Source organism: Sorex fumeus, unplaced genomic scaffold (assembly GCF_029834395.1).
Source record: "Sorex fumeus unplaced genomic scaffold, SorFum_2.1 ptg000008l, whole genome shotgun sequence".
In the NCBI taxonomy this organism is placed as follows: domain Eukaryota; kingdom Metazoa; phylum Chordata; class Mammalia; order Eulipotyphla; family Soricidae; genus Sorex; species Sorex fumeus.
In genome coordinates, this window is record NW_026606065.1 from 66944087 (window position 1) to 66960167 (window position 16081).

At 39.2% G+C, this 16081-nt stretch overlaps 1 protein-coding gene across 4 annotated transcripts in view; it reads left to right on the forward strand.

Moving 5' to 3' along the window:
* The window catches only part of DIAPH3 (diaphanous related formin 3), a 553005-nt gene that overhangs the window by 36809 nt on the left and 500115 nt on the right, over positions 1 to 16081 (forward strand). Inside the window, exon 2 of one of the 4 annotated variants that reach the window (XM_056109828.1) lies at positions 1195 to 1227. The exons of the other annotated variants lie outside the window; for them this stretch is intronic. Within the exon in view, the coding sequence (XP_055965803.1) occupies positions 1195 to 1227 (33 nt within the window). The remainder of the gene's footprint in view (positions 1 to 1194; positions 1228 to 16081) is intronic. 4 annotated transcript variants of the gene reach the window in all.

Sequence of the window (16081 nt, forward strand, 5' to 3'; positions counted from 1 at the left end):
AGAGAGTTAGGGTAGTGATTTAAATTTCATTTTAATAAGGGTGGAGGGAGGAGGGTGGCTGGGTGATGTTTTCTGTCTGGTGTTCAGTGCTCAGGCCCAGTGGTACTCTGGGTCCATCAGGGACATATTTGGTGGTTTGAGGTGGGGTGGGGAGATAGATCTGTGTTGTTGGGGATGGGGCTTGAGGATGCAAACATGATAGGTATTCTAGTTCTTTTGATATGTCCTTTGGCCCATGATTTAAATTTGGATAATCCATTAAGTAGAATTGTGAACATAACGGTATATTCCTGCCTACAATATCAGTGATAAATTTAATTCTGTTTAATGTTGAACTTAACTCTGTGCCATTTACTGTTAGATGATGACGTACACATGCCCCTTTGTACATAAAAAATTGACCTGATAGCCTATTTAGGAAATATATGTGACCCAGTGTCTGCCTTTGTCAAGATGTAATGCTAAAATCTGAGGAAGAAGAACTGAAAATTGATTCCAGTTACTTGCTAACAAAATCTAGGATTGAGAAAACTTAGATTTCTTTTTTTTTTTGTACCCCTAAATGCTTTTTTCCTTTGAACTCTTGCTTTGCAGGAAACTAATTTATTCACTTTCTAAAGTGGCCTTATGTTTGTCTAGCAAGAAAATCAGCAAAAGGGTTCTCAAAAAAGCTAGCAATGAAATTAAAGTGTCTACTGTCACCACTGGTGATAAATCAAACTGATGTTGAAGATGCAAATAGTCATTCCAGTACTCTCTTCTTCGTTACTAGAATTGTTTAAGTTAATTAAGCCAGCAAAGTACTTCATTATCTATTATGCTGCATGCTAATGATAGATTTAAAGTTTCACTGTTTTATAATATGAAAAATTATCTGAAATCTTATTCAAATCCCTATATCCATTGTCCTTTATGTCTGTAAACTTAATGGTAATACTGTTATTAATTGGTAATACTGTTATTATTTATGAGGATTACAAAGTCAAGAAATTTTTTAGCAAACTACCACATTCAGAGTAACTTTTGTCCATCTTTTTTGAGAAAGCGATTGAACAATATATAATGCATTTTTATTAGACTGTCAGGAATTTAATTGCATTCAACCTAACATTGTAGAATTTAAAATGTGCTCTATTAAATGAAACCAAAAAATGTTATAAATTACTGATATGATTGATTTTTTTTCATTTGCAGCATTTAAATATTAGGACACTGACAGATGACATGGTAAGGTTATTCTCAACGTTTTGTGGTGAATTTTAACTAACTGTAATGTTGATGGCTGCTGTCTAACATCTGTGGAATGGCTAAAAAAAAAAACGCTTGTTTTGAAAGGTACTAGTTTAGTCATGCTATTATGAGGGGGAACTGGTCAGATGCATATAGTTGTTTCTATACATGAGAATATTCTTGTGCATTTTTTCCTTTTCACTTGTTGCGATGACTGGTGGGGTATACAAGCTTGATTGTTTCCACACTTGGTTGTGGTGCCTTCTGGCTTGTAGTCTATGCACTTGTGCTTGCAGTGTGGTGGTGGTGGGGTCACGCTCATTCAGTTGTGGCATTTGCATGCATTCTGATTATACTGTTCACCTGGCTTTGCTCTCCTGTCTGATGCTCATACTTCTTTAACTGCTGTGAATTGCACCCTTCAAAAAGGATAAGTGTAACATGTCAGCTTTCAGAAATAGCAAGTTGCTCATTATAGTAAATCGGACAAAAAATATCATGCATGTGTCTTAAAAATTTGCATACAAATGAGACAACCAAGTAAGCTTGTATGCTCAGTATATTGAAAATAAGAAATTTTCTTGATTCTTGTAAGATTTGCTGAGAAATATATTTTTGAGCATCTATTTTAACAGTAAATAGGTACTAATCAGAATAAGACCCAAATGTATACGAATGCTATAGGGGACAAAAAGTACAACACTGATGACTGGGTTTTGTATTTGCCTTAGCATATGCTTAATATGAAACAGATCATCTGTTTTTTCACCTGTAGACTAGTACATATCCTGTATTCCAGTCCACAGACTGGCCTTTAGAACTAAGGTGGTGGACCAGTGGTTTTCAGACTTTCTGTACCTACATACCAACACCCTGGACTGGTGATTAAAGACCAGTGGCCTTGAACATAGTAAGCAGTGAAAACATCTAGTACTATTAGGTAACCATTGCATCATCTTGGTAACTGAGTCAAGTGAATCTGCACAGATGGAACAGACAAAGCTTAACATGAAGGGTCTAAGGAATTGAGTTTGAATATTTTATTCGTCTGGATAATACCTAAGACAGGAATATTTATTTCCACTTTTACATAAAGAGGGGTAACACCAAAGAATGCTTATGTAGATGATGTGTGGCATTTCTTACCCTGCAAGGTAGATACTCCTTCCTTCAACCATTGAGTGCATTGGCGCATCAAGTCACTGTCTCATATGTACAGCTGACAAGTGACAAAGTTGTGGCTTCTATCTTATTCCATATAGAAATTCCATTCTTTAACTTAGTCTTCAAATGGCTTCTTAAGATGGATAATAAAACCATCTGCAGTTTTTGTTTATTCTTTTATGAGACCAGATAATGATCTTTGTAATGTAATGGCTTTATTGAAATAAATTCCTACAGTTTACCCAATGAAAGTGCATAATTCAGTTTTCTTTTTAGCATATTCAGAGTTGTTCAATAGTCACCACACTGTATTTAGAACATTTTCATCATTTGTACAGAATGTATGTCCCTTCTACTCTATTTTCCACTTATTCTACAATAACAGCCCCAGCTTTAGAGAATTGCCACTGGAGTTTTCTCTTCTGCCATTTCCTATATATAAATGGTGCCACATGTGGTCTATTTGTATTTGAATTTTCACTTGGGATAATACTTTCAAATACTTCTAGCACCTGTTATTTTATTCCTTTCTATTTCTGAATAATATACTAATAGAATATTTGTTGAGTGCTTTGTTCAGATTTTTAGGGCACTATAAAATTATTTTCCTTTTTTACTCAGGTGCCTAGCTTGTCTTCATTTTATGATTATTCTTGCACATTGCCAACCTATCTTTATCCTAAGTTCTAGAGATGGTTGTATTATGGAGCGGCTCCAACAAGCAACACCAGAAGCCTTCATGTTCTAATTTTGCATAGTAGCGGCATTCGTTCCTCCTCAGCAAAGTCTCTTCATCTTTGTTCTTCCTCCTACCTCCCTTTCTTGCCTTTCCCCTTACTTTTGCAACTGTACTTGGTGAGGCTTAAACTTTTGGGTTAGCAGAGGGCCTTGTAAATATTTTCATCAATGTAGTATGTCACTTACTGACCTAGTCAGTAACTTAACCTTTTGAAGGCAGAGACAATGTGGTATTGATACTTCTCATACCTGTTTAAGATTTTATTTTCATAAACTTTTTCTTGACTGAAAGGATGAACCACTGCCAACGTGACACTGATTTCCTTGAATTCAGGCCAAACTTGGCCCTGGTCAGGCTTTGAGAGGAAGAATCTTGCCTCTGCACAGAGCAGAGAAACTTTGGCAATGATCAAGGGCTTGAATCCCTGTCCCCTTGGCCCTTTCATCTTAGATGCACATGACGAGCTCTCCTGCATGCCTCCATTGACCCTCTTCACTCAGGGACTCCCTGGCTGAGCTCCTCTATCCTCACCTCTGCCTCTTTCTTGTCTTCTGATCTCAGGCTTTTCTTGGCTCGTGAATAAGCTTGAGTCCACGCAAGAACTCAATCTGACAGGAAGGTATCGGCAGCTGGTCCCTTTCGAAACTTGGAGAATGAGTATGACTACCTTGAACAGGCCCACTGAAGAGTCAATTTTCTTACTTGCTGATTGTTGGGTGGAATGAGCAAAGGATTTGAAATTCGAAGACTCCGTGTGGAAAAGTCAGAGCTTCAGTTCTTAGCTCTGTGACCTTGGCAAATCAATTATTTGATCACTTATTTGTAAAGCAGGTCTAATTACGCCTTCTCCACTTTCTTAGGGCTTTTAAAGTTTCATTTAAGCAGAAGTATGTTGAACTGCTGTACTCAGTTCTGTCCCTTTTTAATCCTTTAAAAAAATTTCCTGATGTGTGGGTGGAGGGTTGGTGCGACACATTTGTGCAGAGCTTTGTGGGGTTGTGTGTAGATCAATGCAGAGCTGTGAGGAGGAAAAGGCTAGCTGGATATTTTGAGGGCTCTTTAAACTATTTCTGGTGAGTTAGAGGTCAGGAAGCATTTGCACTGAGACTTTGAGGTGTGCTGGCAGTATGTTTTTATTAAAGGTTGTCACCCTTGCAACATATAAATTGCATATATGCTTTTAATGTACACTTAATGTGAATAGCTTTTTGGTGAAGACAGAACTTGAGAGAAGGCATAGAAAAATGGCTTCTGCTGTAGTCCTATGTTTAATAATAGAATTTTAGAAACTGAACAAAAAACATTTTGGGAAGCATTAGTGTTAAAAACCCGTTTCTTTTAAGTTGCTTTGTTAAAGGACTCCAAAAGTACTTTTCAAGTACTTTCAAGGTTATTTAAGTTACTACCAGAATTTAATTTCACAGGGCACTGTTCTGTTAAGGGATGAAACATACAATATTGAGGTCCTTAGGTAGGGGTGAATATACTTCAAGCAGTGTTCATTCCATAGACATGGGAGCATATTCTATGTATAAATTACAAAAGTGCTAGGGCAAAATGAAAGTGAAGAAAATAATTTGTTGTATAGCCTCCATTGTGTATACATGGGTGAGAAGAAAGCTTTACTTGTAGAAACACAAATGCTTACAAGAGGATACCGGAAAGGGAGACAAGTTTGAAAGAGAAGATGCTGATTGCAGAGGTGAGAACAATACAGAATTGCTCACCAGGGATGCTGAGTGTTTCTGCTGCCGGGAGCAGTTCTGACTTGCTCTTTTCTCCCTTGTCTCTCACAACTGTCCATGTGATGGGCAGCACTCCTACTGATCTTGCGCTTTTCTCTTGCTATAGCCAGAACTGTAATCCCTAGTTGGGATGGCATCAACGGCTGTCCAACTTTTTTGGCTAGAATCCGTAGTCGGAAGTATAATTTGTTCTGTAGCCCTGGACTCATACGTGTATGGACATTCTCTGCTGAAACAGAATCTTTACTAAGCGGTGTTGATGTTTCTTTTTAAAAAACTATTATTTTGTTATTCATTTTTGTTTTTTTGTGTGGGGGGGTCACATTCACACCCTGAGATGCTCAGGGTTTACTCATAGCTTTGCGCTCACAGATCACTCCTGTGGTGGGCTCAGGTGACCATATAGGGGGCTGGGGATCGTACAGGGGTCTACCGCATGCAAGACAAGTGCACTACCCACTGTACTATAATTTTTTTATGTAGGAGTACTGGTATTTATTCATCCCCTGATTAGGCTGATTGAATTGTGCATGAATTCCACCTTACTTTTTTCCCCCCCATTTTTTACAATTTTAGATATTGAATCGCCATGAGAGCAGTTACAAAACTTTTGGGTTTAAGTCTTGGTCATACTATGAAACACCTGTCCCTTCATCAGTGCCCATTCTCCACCACCAAAATCCTCAGTATCTCCACCTCCATCCCATACCCTCCCCCTACGTGTGATTTCCAAATTACTCTCTCTGTACTTTGATTACATTCAACATTTTGACACCACACCCATCATTATTATTTGGGATTTTACCCCAACACTCAGATTTGCTGAAAAGGCAGCAGTAGACAGTTTGTATTCTATTGCTGGTTATGAATAACATATGATGTTGCGTGGCTGCAGTAGTGACTGCACGATTTTGAAATTCCGAAATTTTAACAGTTAAATCTAAAGGGATTTTTTGCTAAAACCTACTGGGTTCCGAGATTTGTTCCTGAGTCTCTGGGATCATGGCCATTAAGCAGCTTGATCAGGAGCCAGAGATGCCGTTCGTGGTTGGAGGGACAGAACCCTTTCCCCCTTGGGGTGGCCCGATGACAGTAATCTACTGTGGGGTCCAGACACATTTCTGCCAAAAGCCATTGGGTTTCGAGATTTGTTTCTGAGTCTCTGGGATCATGGCCATTAAGTAGCTTGATGAGGAGCCAGAGAGGCAGTTTGTGGGTGGCAGCTCGGGGTCTTGTTGGGATGGGGAGGAAAGGGCCAGCTCCACCCCATCCCGTGAGGCCCTGCATGTCTCGTCACTGCGGGCCCAAACCTGACTGTTCAGTGGCCTCTGGAGGATGGTGGTCTCTGAGCCGCCTGGGGGAGCAGGCATAAGGACAGCACCCTTTTCTCCCTGGGGTGATCCAGCAACAGTAACCTACTGCGTGGTCTGGATGCATTTCTGCCAAAAGCCGCTGGGTTTCAAGATTTGTTTCTGAGTCTCTGGGATCATGCCATTAAGTAGCTTGATCAGGAGCCAGAGAGTTCGTTCGTTGGTGGCTACTCGGGGTCTGGTTGGGGTGGGGTGGAAAGGGCTGGCTCCACCCCCATCCCGTGAGGCCCCACGTGTCTCGTCACTGCGGGCCCAAACCTCACTGTCCAATGGCCTCTGGAAGATGGCGGCAGCAGAGCCGCCAGGGGAACAGGCCAAGGCACAAAACCTATTCCCACTTGGGTTGGCCCCGCACCAGTAGCCTACTGCAGGGCTCAGATGCATTTCTGCCAAAAGTTGTTGGGTTTTGAGATTTGTTTCTGAGTCTCTGGGATCATGGCCATTAAGCACTTTGATCAGGAACCAGAGAGAGAGGCCATGCCTCCAATTATGTAGCTGAGCCCTAGGTGGCTTGTGGGTGTGTCTCCGACTTATCTAACTTTTGGCCGTTTACTTTCTTGGTAAACTTTGCCCCAAGTTTTTGGGGTCTGGCCAAAGTCACAGCAGCAGTTTTGGGGTGTCTGGATGTCTGATGGTGCCATCAGGCTGCTGATGCACTTGCCTCACAGGTACAGATTGACCTGCTGGCAGCACCATACCCCCGCCCACTGTACTATCCTTAGGGCCCTTTGCCCTTTGTTGATGTTTCTAAGAATAATGAATGCTGATGTTTTTCCTTTCCTTTCTTTTTCTTGCTTTTCCTGTTCTGTTTTTTTTTTTTTTTTTTAAAGAAGGGATTCTATCTGCGAAATTGATTTTTTTTTTTTTGGTGACCCACTGACACCAGCCTATACTGTAATTAGAGAAAGTTCTGTGATCTCTCCATTAGCGTCTGCTGTTGACTTTCTGACATGTAGTTGAATGCAGAGAGCTGGGTTACAGTGCCAGCTGGGTTACACTGCACAGCTCTTAGTAGCTGTGTGACTTTGAATAAGTCAGTTGGCTTTTGAACCTTGGCTTCTGTTTATAGGAATTTTTAAGGCATAAATTAATATATGCCAAAAATGCTTGGCAAGCCATGTATTTACATTATTAGTGGAATGGTTAGTAATGTACCTTTTAAATTGAGGTATGATTTACATATAATAAAGGCACCAATTTTAAAGGTGTAATCTGAATTTGACAAATATATGCAATCACTTATAGTCTATAATCATGATCATGCACATTTACATTCCTTAAAAGGCTCTCTCTCTCTCTGCCCTTTGCAGTCAATTCTTTCTCCGGTCCTGGCTTTTGAACACCAATCAGCTGTCTGAACTATGGTTCAGGTTTTAGAATTTCCTGTAAATGGAATCACATAGAAGTTTCCATTGTGCCTTCTATGGCTTAGTATTTTGCTTGTAGACTCATCTGCAAGTGTGTAAGTACATTGAAAATCTGTTCAGTTAACTACTGAGTAGCAGTTCATTTATTTGGTAATGCTATTGACTTACATATTCACTGCATTGGGTTGCTTCCACACTTGATTAGTTTTTTTTTTCTCTTGGTGGACATACCTTTTGGTTTTCAAGGTGAGAGTTATTAAGTTATAAGTTAAGTTAGAGTTATTAAGTTATAAGTTAAGTTATTAAGTTATTTCTTAAGAGTGAGCCTTGGTTATTTGTCTTTCAAGGAGTTTATATATATATACGTTTTTAAATTTTTAAATTTTTTTTTTTTTTTTTTGCGCTTTTTGGGTCATACCCAGCAATGCACAGGGATTACTCCTGGCTCTGCACTCAGGAATGACTCCTGGTGGTGGGACCATATGGAATGCTGGAATCGAACCTGGGTCGGCTATGTGCAAGGCAAATGCCCTACTCTGTGCTATCGCTTCAACCCCCAATATTTCATTTTTATGTAGGATCTGTATCAGTACTCTATCTTCTAATTCTGGTGCTTTTAATTATTTTTCCTTTATTGGCTAGAGGTTTGTTATTTTTGAGGCTTTCCCCCCACCCCCAAGGGAACCATTTTTTTGTTTTATCATTTTTATCTTATTTTTATGTCTCCTTTTCTCTTTGTTGCACATACTCGATTGGGGGTGGGTGCAGCGAGGAGCTGTCCTCACAGCTGTTTGTTTTAAGGTATTTGCACAGATGCTTCCTGGGGGTCATGCGCATCTAGTTGGGGTTCTCATGTGCACACTGCAAAGTGCGATTATTGCCCGGCTGCTGTGGTTGCACACCTGGCTGTGTGCCGGAGATCACGTACTCTTGTGGTGCTAGGAGTCCTGGGGGCAGAGTTGCCAGGGTCGTGCTTGGTGCATGTGAGCGACGTACTCATGCTTGCATGGTGGGGGATTTTAACCACTAAACCGTTTCCACCCACCCTTCACTGGGACCTTTCTATTTATTGTTCTTTTTGATTTCTCAACAAATTTCCTATCTTGCTTTACTTTTTCTGGTTTCTCAATACGAAAGCATAAAATAGTATTTTGTTGAATTTTTTTCATTATAAAAATTTTACACTGTAAAACTTACTGTTATTTTAGCTGCAAGATTTTCTGGGTTTATTTATTTATTTATTTTTTGCTTTTTGGGTCACACCTGGTGATGCACAGGGGTTACTCCTGGCTTTGCACTCAGGAATCACTCCTGGCGGTGCTTGGGAGACCATATGGATACCGGGGATCGAACTGGGTCAGCCGCATGCAAGGCAAACACCCTACCCGCTGTGCTATTGCTCTGGCCCTGGTTTTTATTTTTTCAATCATGTCCCAAGGATTGAGTCCAGGTTTGTACATGTAAAGTAAGCACTCTCCTTCTACATAATTGTCCCAGCCCTGTATTGTTTCTCTACTGAAAAACTGTTTTTCAGTTTTCTGCTCAACCCCTTGATGAGATGGGAATTTTGCTGAATTTTTCCTTACTGGTGCAGATGGGTACTTTGGTTCTTTGTATGTAGAGGCCATAACTTGTGGGATTTCAATCTTTAATGTTTTGAGATTTCTTTTCTGTGCTGGAATTGGTCTATCTTGGTGTATGTTTCAGGCATATTCAGTTTTCATTAGAAGCAATCTATAAAAGGTGTGTGTGTGGGGAGTTTGTTGACAGTTTTGTTTATATCATGTCTATTTCTGATATTTTTTGCTTGTCCTTAAAATTACTGAGAAAGCCATGTTGAAATCACCAATTAGAATTTTTTTTTTGGTTCTGTTTTGCTTCATTTCCTTGAAGTGAATACACATTTACGTTGTGAATCCTTTATCATTATACAATGATCCTTTTCATTATTCTCAGTAATATTTTTACGTTTTGGATTAAGTTATTTACCAGACTGAAAATTTTCCTGGAGTTCTCTGGTAGTTGTTTTTCTCTTTTGAGCAATGGATTTTTTTTTTTAATGTAGGAATATTGCTATTTATTCAGCCAATGATTAGGCTGATTGAATTGGGCATGAACTCCATGAGCAATAGATTTTTAAATTTTTCTTTTGGCTTCAGTGACACCAAACTCAACATTTTTTGTCTCTTATCTTCATTTTTCTCTGTTCCCCCTTTGCCTGGTTGAAATTATTTCTCCTTAAGTTTGTCTACTGAGGGTGCTGTTCTCTGACTATAATGCTTGGATGGGGTGGGCACCATTGTTTCTATCTTTGTGTCCTTTCCTTTGAGATTTTTATTAATGCACTTGGGTGTCTCATCTGAATGCAGAATTCTTTTTTTTTTTTTTTTAGATTTTATTTTTTTTATAAAAAATTTTTTTTAATAGTGAGACATCATGAGGTATAGTTGCAGACTGACACATTTTTGTGCTTGGGTTTCAATTATACAATGATCAAGTACCCAGCAATTACAGGCCCTTTGCCATATGCTAAATCCTACTCCATACCTAAGCTCAGGAATCATAAATCAGGACATATCCGAGTTGGCATTATTTTCCCAGTTTTTAGTGGCTAGCAGACTGGTTCCAGGAAAACGAACGATTTCATTAGTTACATTTCCAATAAATACTAGCCCTTTCCCTACTGAAAACACCAGTGTAAAATCAATAAGTAAATCCTGGTTTTTGCTTTTACTTGATACAATCTATATGAGACTTAAGACCTTTCAACTGACAGGAATTTTTTTTTACCATAATTTTTTACTGTGGTAAAAATTATTTTTTATTATGGTAAAAAATTATCTCTCCTGGGATGGAGAGGTAATATAAGAAGTAAGGTGATTGCCTTGCACCTTCCTATCCCTTGGGTTCAGTCTCCTGCACTGCATATGAACCTCTGGGGTCCCACCATGAGAAAGCCCTTGCATAATGGGGTATAGCCCAACCCCTTTTGATCCCCCTTCCCCCAAATTGCAATAGTCACTAACTGCAACTGCGTAACTGATTTCACCTGCTATCCAATAGTAAAACATTCTTTTGGCAACTTTTTTTTTTTTGAGCTTGGGAATGCAAAGTATTATTCCATCTACATTAATGATAACTGTTCCCCAAATCTCAGAATGACCTCCAAAATCAAAGCAACTAGGAATGAATGGTCTATTTTCATATAATATATTGCATATAAGAAAGTTTCTATGACACAAAACTATTTAGAATGTTTATCGTACAAAAAGTTTATCCCAAATAAATGGTAGTTTGAATGTTCTTCTATCTTATCTGTTGCTTTGAGTTGGGAGGGATATGGACAAGCTCTGTCGAGAAACAGGTCCAGCAGCAGTGACAACCTGCTCTTTCATAGAAGAGCAGTTATTCCTGACTCCCTGAAAAGTTCCTCACAGAGAATGGGGGCTCTCTTGCAAAATTCACCAAGAAGAATGGGATCTGAGTATGGATGTCAGTTGATTGGGTGTGAACTCTAAGTGCTAGGGAGCTTTCTATCTCTATGGTTCTAAGTGCTAGAAAGCTTTCTGTCTCTAATGCAACCAAAGAACTGCAGCACATCCCTGGATATTTCTGATGAGTACAAATATTAGTTTGCTATATAAACATACCTAACTTTTTTTTTATTCTACTGTAAACAATTCCCATGCCTATTTAGAAGTAATGTGTCTTATGGACTACACACTGCATTAGCCATCATCCTTAAAAAAATAAAATGATGTCTAACTTATGTGTTGATGGAACACAAATCATTAGATAATATCCTAACTTAATTATTTAAGGGCTAGAGTAATAGTATAGCAGGCAAACACTTGACTTGTACATATATGATCCAGGGTTGATCCCTGGCACTCTATATGGTATCTTGTGTCCTATGAGAGTGATCCCTGAGTGCAGAACTAGGACCCCTCAATTATTAAGATTATCTATATCTATTTTTTTGGAATATCACTCTGTGATGCAAGTTTATTCTATTTTTTTATATTTATAGTTTCTTTGACTAATTTAAAACAGGTGGTGCAAAATGTGTGCTACTTTCTAAAGTTTCTCTGTAAAATCATATGTTCATGTATATTCTGTGTTAGTAGAAACACTAGCATTCAGGGAAGCTGAATATTTGGTAAAATATATTTTAAAAAGTTCTATAGAATTTAAACTATTTAGTAAGTCAGATGGGCCTTTCTTGAGTACATTAATGAGTTAATTAGAGCTTCCTGTACTTAGATTTACACAAGTAATACTTAAGTACTATAATAGAATCTTTAAATATTTATGGGATAGTTTAAAGATCCCCTCCTCAAATCAGTAGGAACTTGGGAATAAGATCAAGAGCTCTCAAATTTGAGCATATGAAGATGGAGTAGGCTATGCAGACTTGTTTATTCATTCTTTTATCCATTCATTCATTAAGCATATATTGAGTGTTTAGTACTGTTCTAGGAACCCAAAGATGAATCAGACTTTCTGCCCTCAGGGAATAGTGGAGGAACGCATGCCTACACAATCAATACACAGAGTGCAATGATAAGAATTGGAACAGTAGATAATGCTTAGTGGAAGTCAGTTTTGAGCTTGGGAAAGCTCTCACAAAGAAGGTGACTGAATTTCGAAGGACAAATTGAAATCCAGGCAAGAGTTGTATAATTTTTCACACTGCAGTTATTTTTCTTCCTTGGATAGAAAGATTACTGAATTGCTAACAGAACAGTGTCGGGCTGTCAGCTTCAAATGCAATTGTTGATGACTTCAGTTTTTTATGTGTTAGCCTTTGAAAATGTTTAAGAGCTAATTTATATTTCTTTACATATGTATGGATATATATATTTCAAGAACAGTGTGTGCAGTTAGAATTATAGAGTAGATGTGGGTAAATAGAACTAAGAAGATACTGTATTCTTTGGGATATTTTCTTGACTACCTCACTGATAGCGAGTTACAGAAATTTGTACTTGTTTCATGAAGGCGTACTGTTCTTTGAATATCAGTGTTGACAGGAGTCTTAATTTTTTTATTGAATATATAGAAAGATATTATACCTCTCACTATTATATTGTTGAAGAGGATTTTGCATGGCAAGAAGCAATGGCTGTTTTTAAGAGTAGTGAATAAAATGATTCCTGTTTTCAGTAAGTTAAGCCCTAGTTATGTAGGTACAAATGAGGAGCTGGAATGGGAATTGTCTTCTTGCAAGGTATATGGCAAGTGCAAAGTCTGGGCATTTTCCCCATTTTCAGAAATTGGAGAGGCTCTTCTGTGACATAGGACTCCGACTGAGAGCTGAAGATTGAGTCAAATTTAAGTAGGTAAAAGGGGTTGAATATGAGTTGTGGGTGTGGATAGGTTCTTGGTAGAATAGCCTATTGGATCATGTGTAATTTGGCATTGCCTCCCAACTCCTCCATGCTTTCAAACCTTTGTGACTTCTTAGAACTAAAAGCCTGTCATTTTATGCACATAAAACAGTCTCCAGGTCTGTCATTCTTTGCATCTTGATCTTGTCGTGTAAGGGTGGCAGAGTGGAGAACAAGGCGTCTGGAGAGGAACCGAAGGTTCCTTTGGAACACCGCAGCTAGTTGGATGGCATCCTCTTAGTAAAGGAGAGCCCACGGTAAGACATCGGAATAGTGAGAGGGTCATGATCAGATTTGAATTTCAGTAAGAACCAAGAGATGGCTGTGGAGAGTAGCTCACTGTTCGGTAGAGTGGTGGTGAAGAACAGAAGGCAGTTTACCAGGTATTTGTCCGTAGGATAACTAGTGGCCGTTCGTAGCAGGCGGGGCAGAAAATGAAATTAATCGGTTCAACTGGTTTGATTTGTTTGTTTTCCTTAAAGGTATTGGAACTTCAGTGTCTCTCTTTCTGCTGACCTCAGTTCAGGCCAGAAGTTCTTAATCTATAATCTGTGAGTCCTGTGCTGTTCTCCCACCCTGCCTCGCTTATTCTTTGAAGCTGATATTATCTCCCAGTTTCTTCAGCTGCCTCACACCCTCCCACCTTGCCCTTTGGAACTCAAAGCCAGTCAACTTTGAATGCTTACCTTCCTTCTTGCTCTAATGAAAACCTAGGTGTTCTTTGAAGGTTTTACTTCCCTAGTGGATTCATCCTTCAAAAGCTTTCAGGCTTTATGTGCATTTGTTGCATTTCTCCTTGTTGGTCTCAGCTTTAGGCCTTCTCGTTCTCCCCCCACTGCTTCATTAAAGGCATTAGCGCTTGAGTGGCATTTATTTTTCCCTACCACTCTTCCTGTTACTCTATGGCTACCTCCCAGGGATCCTTAACATGTGGTCCAAGGCTCACCAACGTGTCCATGATAGAATTTATGGTGTCCCTACATTTGAGTGAAAATAGGATTAAATTCTTATTTCTAATAAAATTTAAGTGAAGCTTGGAATTATGACTTTAGGCATGCACGTTCACAGAGCAGGATTTGACCTAGACTTTATCATCATAAAAATCAGTATTTTCAAAGCATATTGTTGTATTAAAGATATTTAAAACTACAGTTTTTATTCAGCACTGTTAAAATTATACTTGCTATTGCCTCTATAGAATGCATTCATGAAGATGCTGGTTGCTCTATTAAAATAAAGTTTATAACCCCATTTTATTTTTTTTTTGTAATTATGTACGTTTTGAAGTAGTATTCTGTGAGAAGTTTTGTGTTAGTCACTGAATGTTATTTATTTATGCCATGACTTAATGGATTAAAGCAATAATAAATGGTTAACATATGACAGTTTCTATGGTTAAGAGTTTGGAACCTGAACAGCAGAAATGAATGGCTCAGGTTTGAGGTGTTTCATAATTATATGACATTGGGTCAGTTTGCAATTATATGAAGACTTGGTAAGGCTTGAGAATTCATTTCCACAATCTGCTTTTTTTTTTGTCACCCTCAATAGTGGTCAGATTTTACTTTTGGCCCTGGAGCATGTCAGGATGTGCTCAGAGGCTTACTCCTGGCTCTGTGTCAGGATCACTCCTGGCAGTTCTCAGGGGAGCCTGTATAGTGCTGAGAATTGGGAATTGAACTGGGCATGGCCGGATGCATGGCAAGTGCCTTACCCACTGTACTCTATCTCTCTAGCCTCAAATGGCAGCATAATTTTAAAGAAATGAATGAATGACCAATAGGGAATGAGATTGCCAAATGATAGCCCATTATGTGCAAGCCCCAGTCATATTTGTTTCTCTTTCTCTCCCTCTCTCGTGCACACACACAAAGTTAAGAATTGAATGGGGAAGAATAAATCCTGTTTGAAAAATAAGAAACTATTAAAGGAAACCTGAGGATGTTATGAGAATAACAAGATTGTGTCGTGGTAACAGTTAAACTATACACCTGACTGTTTCATGGTCTTAACATGCCAGTGACATCACTATTGCAAAGGGCTTCTGGCAAGAGATGTCCCCTCTTATTAGTTCTTTGCCATGTTTGCCCCTTCAAATTGGTGTCTTGATCTGGCAGCTGGCTGACTTCAGAGTGAATGATTCAGGAGGGACCAAGGCAAAAGCTGCTGTTTCTTTTTGCACTTTCCTCTGGAAAATCACCCCAGTGTCCACTGCATCTGATCGCTTATACAGACAGAGGATCACTGGGGGCTATCATAAGGCTGCCACGGTGACTGAGGAAAATATTTCATGGTTTGCCAAGCATGGCACTTAATTTTCTAGTGGGCAGGATAGTCTGCTATTAAAAATGAAATAGTCTTTGGTAAGTTATGGGAGGATGCACAGAGAGAGCCAAGTACTGGGACAAGAAGGCGGGCACATGTTAACTTGAGATCTGTGATCAGTGGTGACATTCTGGGCCTTTTAAGACCACAATGAAAGGGAAGAGACAGTTTTGTTAACTATACCATGGGTTGTATCATGAAAGGTCTAAGTAGATGAGTTAGGCTGATACAGCAAACAGGAGACTGGGCAGTCCTTCTAAGTCAGACAGAGTCAAGTTTTGGGACAAGAGTAATAGTACAGTGCTAAGGCACTTGCATGCAACCAACTGGGTTTGATCCCTAGCATCCTGTATGGTCCTCCAAACACTGCTATGAGTGATTCCTGTGTACAGGGCCAGGAGTAACCGCTGAGCATTGCCAGGTATGGCTCGTAAACTTTAAAAAGAAAAGAAAACAAAACAAAAACCCCCCACCAAAACCCCACAAAAAACACACACAAAGAAAAAACCCCCAAAACCAAAAAACAAAATCGCAAAAACAAAACCGACAAAACCCACCAACCCCCTCCCTCCAAAACAAATAAACAAACTGAGACCAAACAACACCCAAACAAAACCCCAGACTGAGTCAAGTTGCTATTTTAGTCTTGAAGAACAATCCCCCCAGCGCCCCCTCCAGGCCAAGCCCAAGCTATTTTGGTGCTTAGGTTTTTCTTGTGGTACCAGGTGGCATGTACACTGAAAAATTTAAG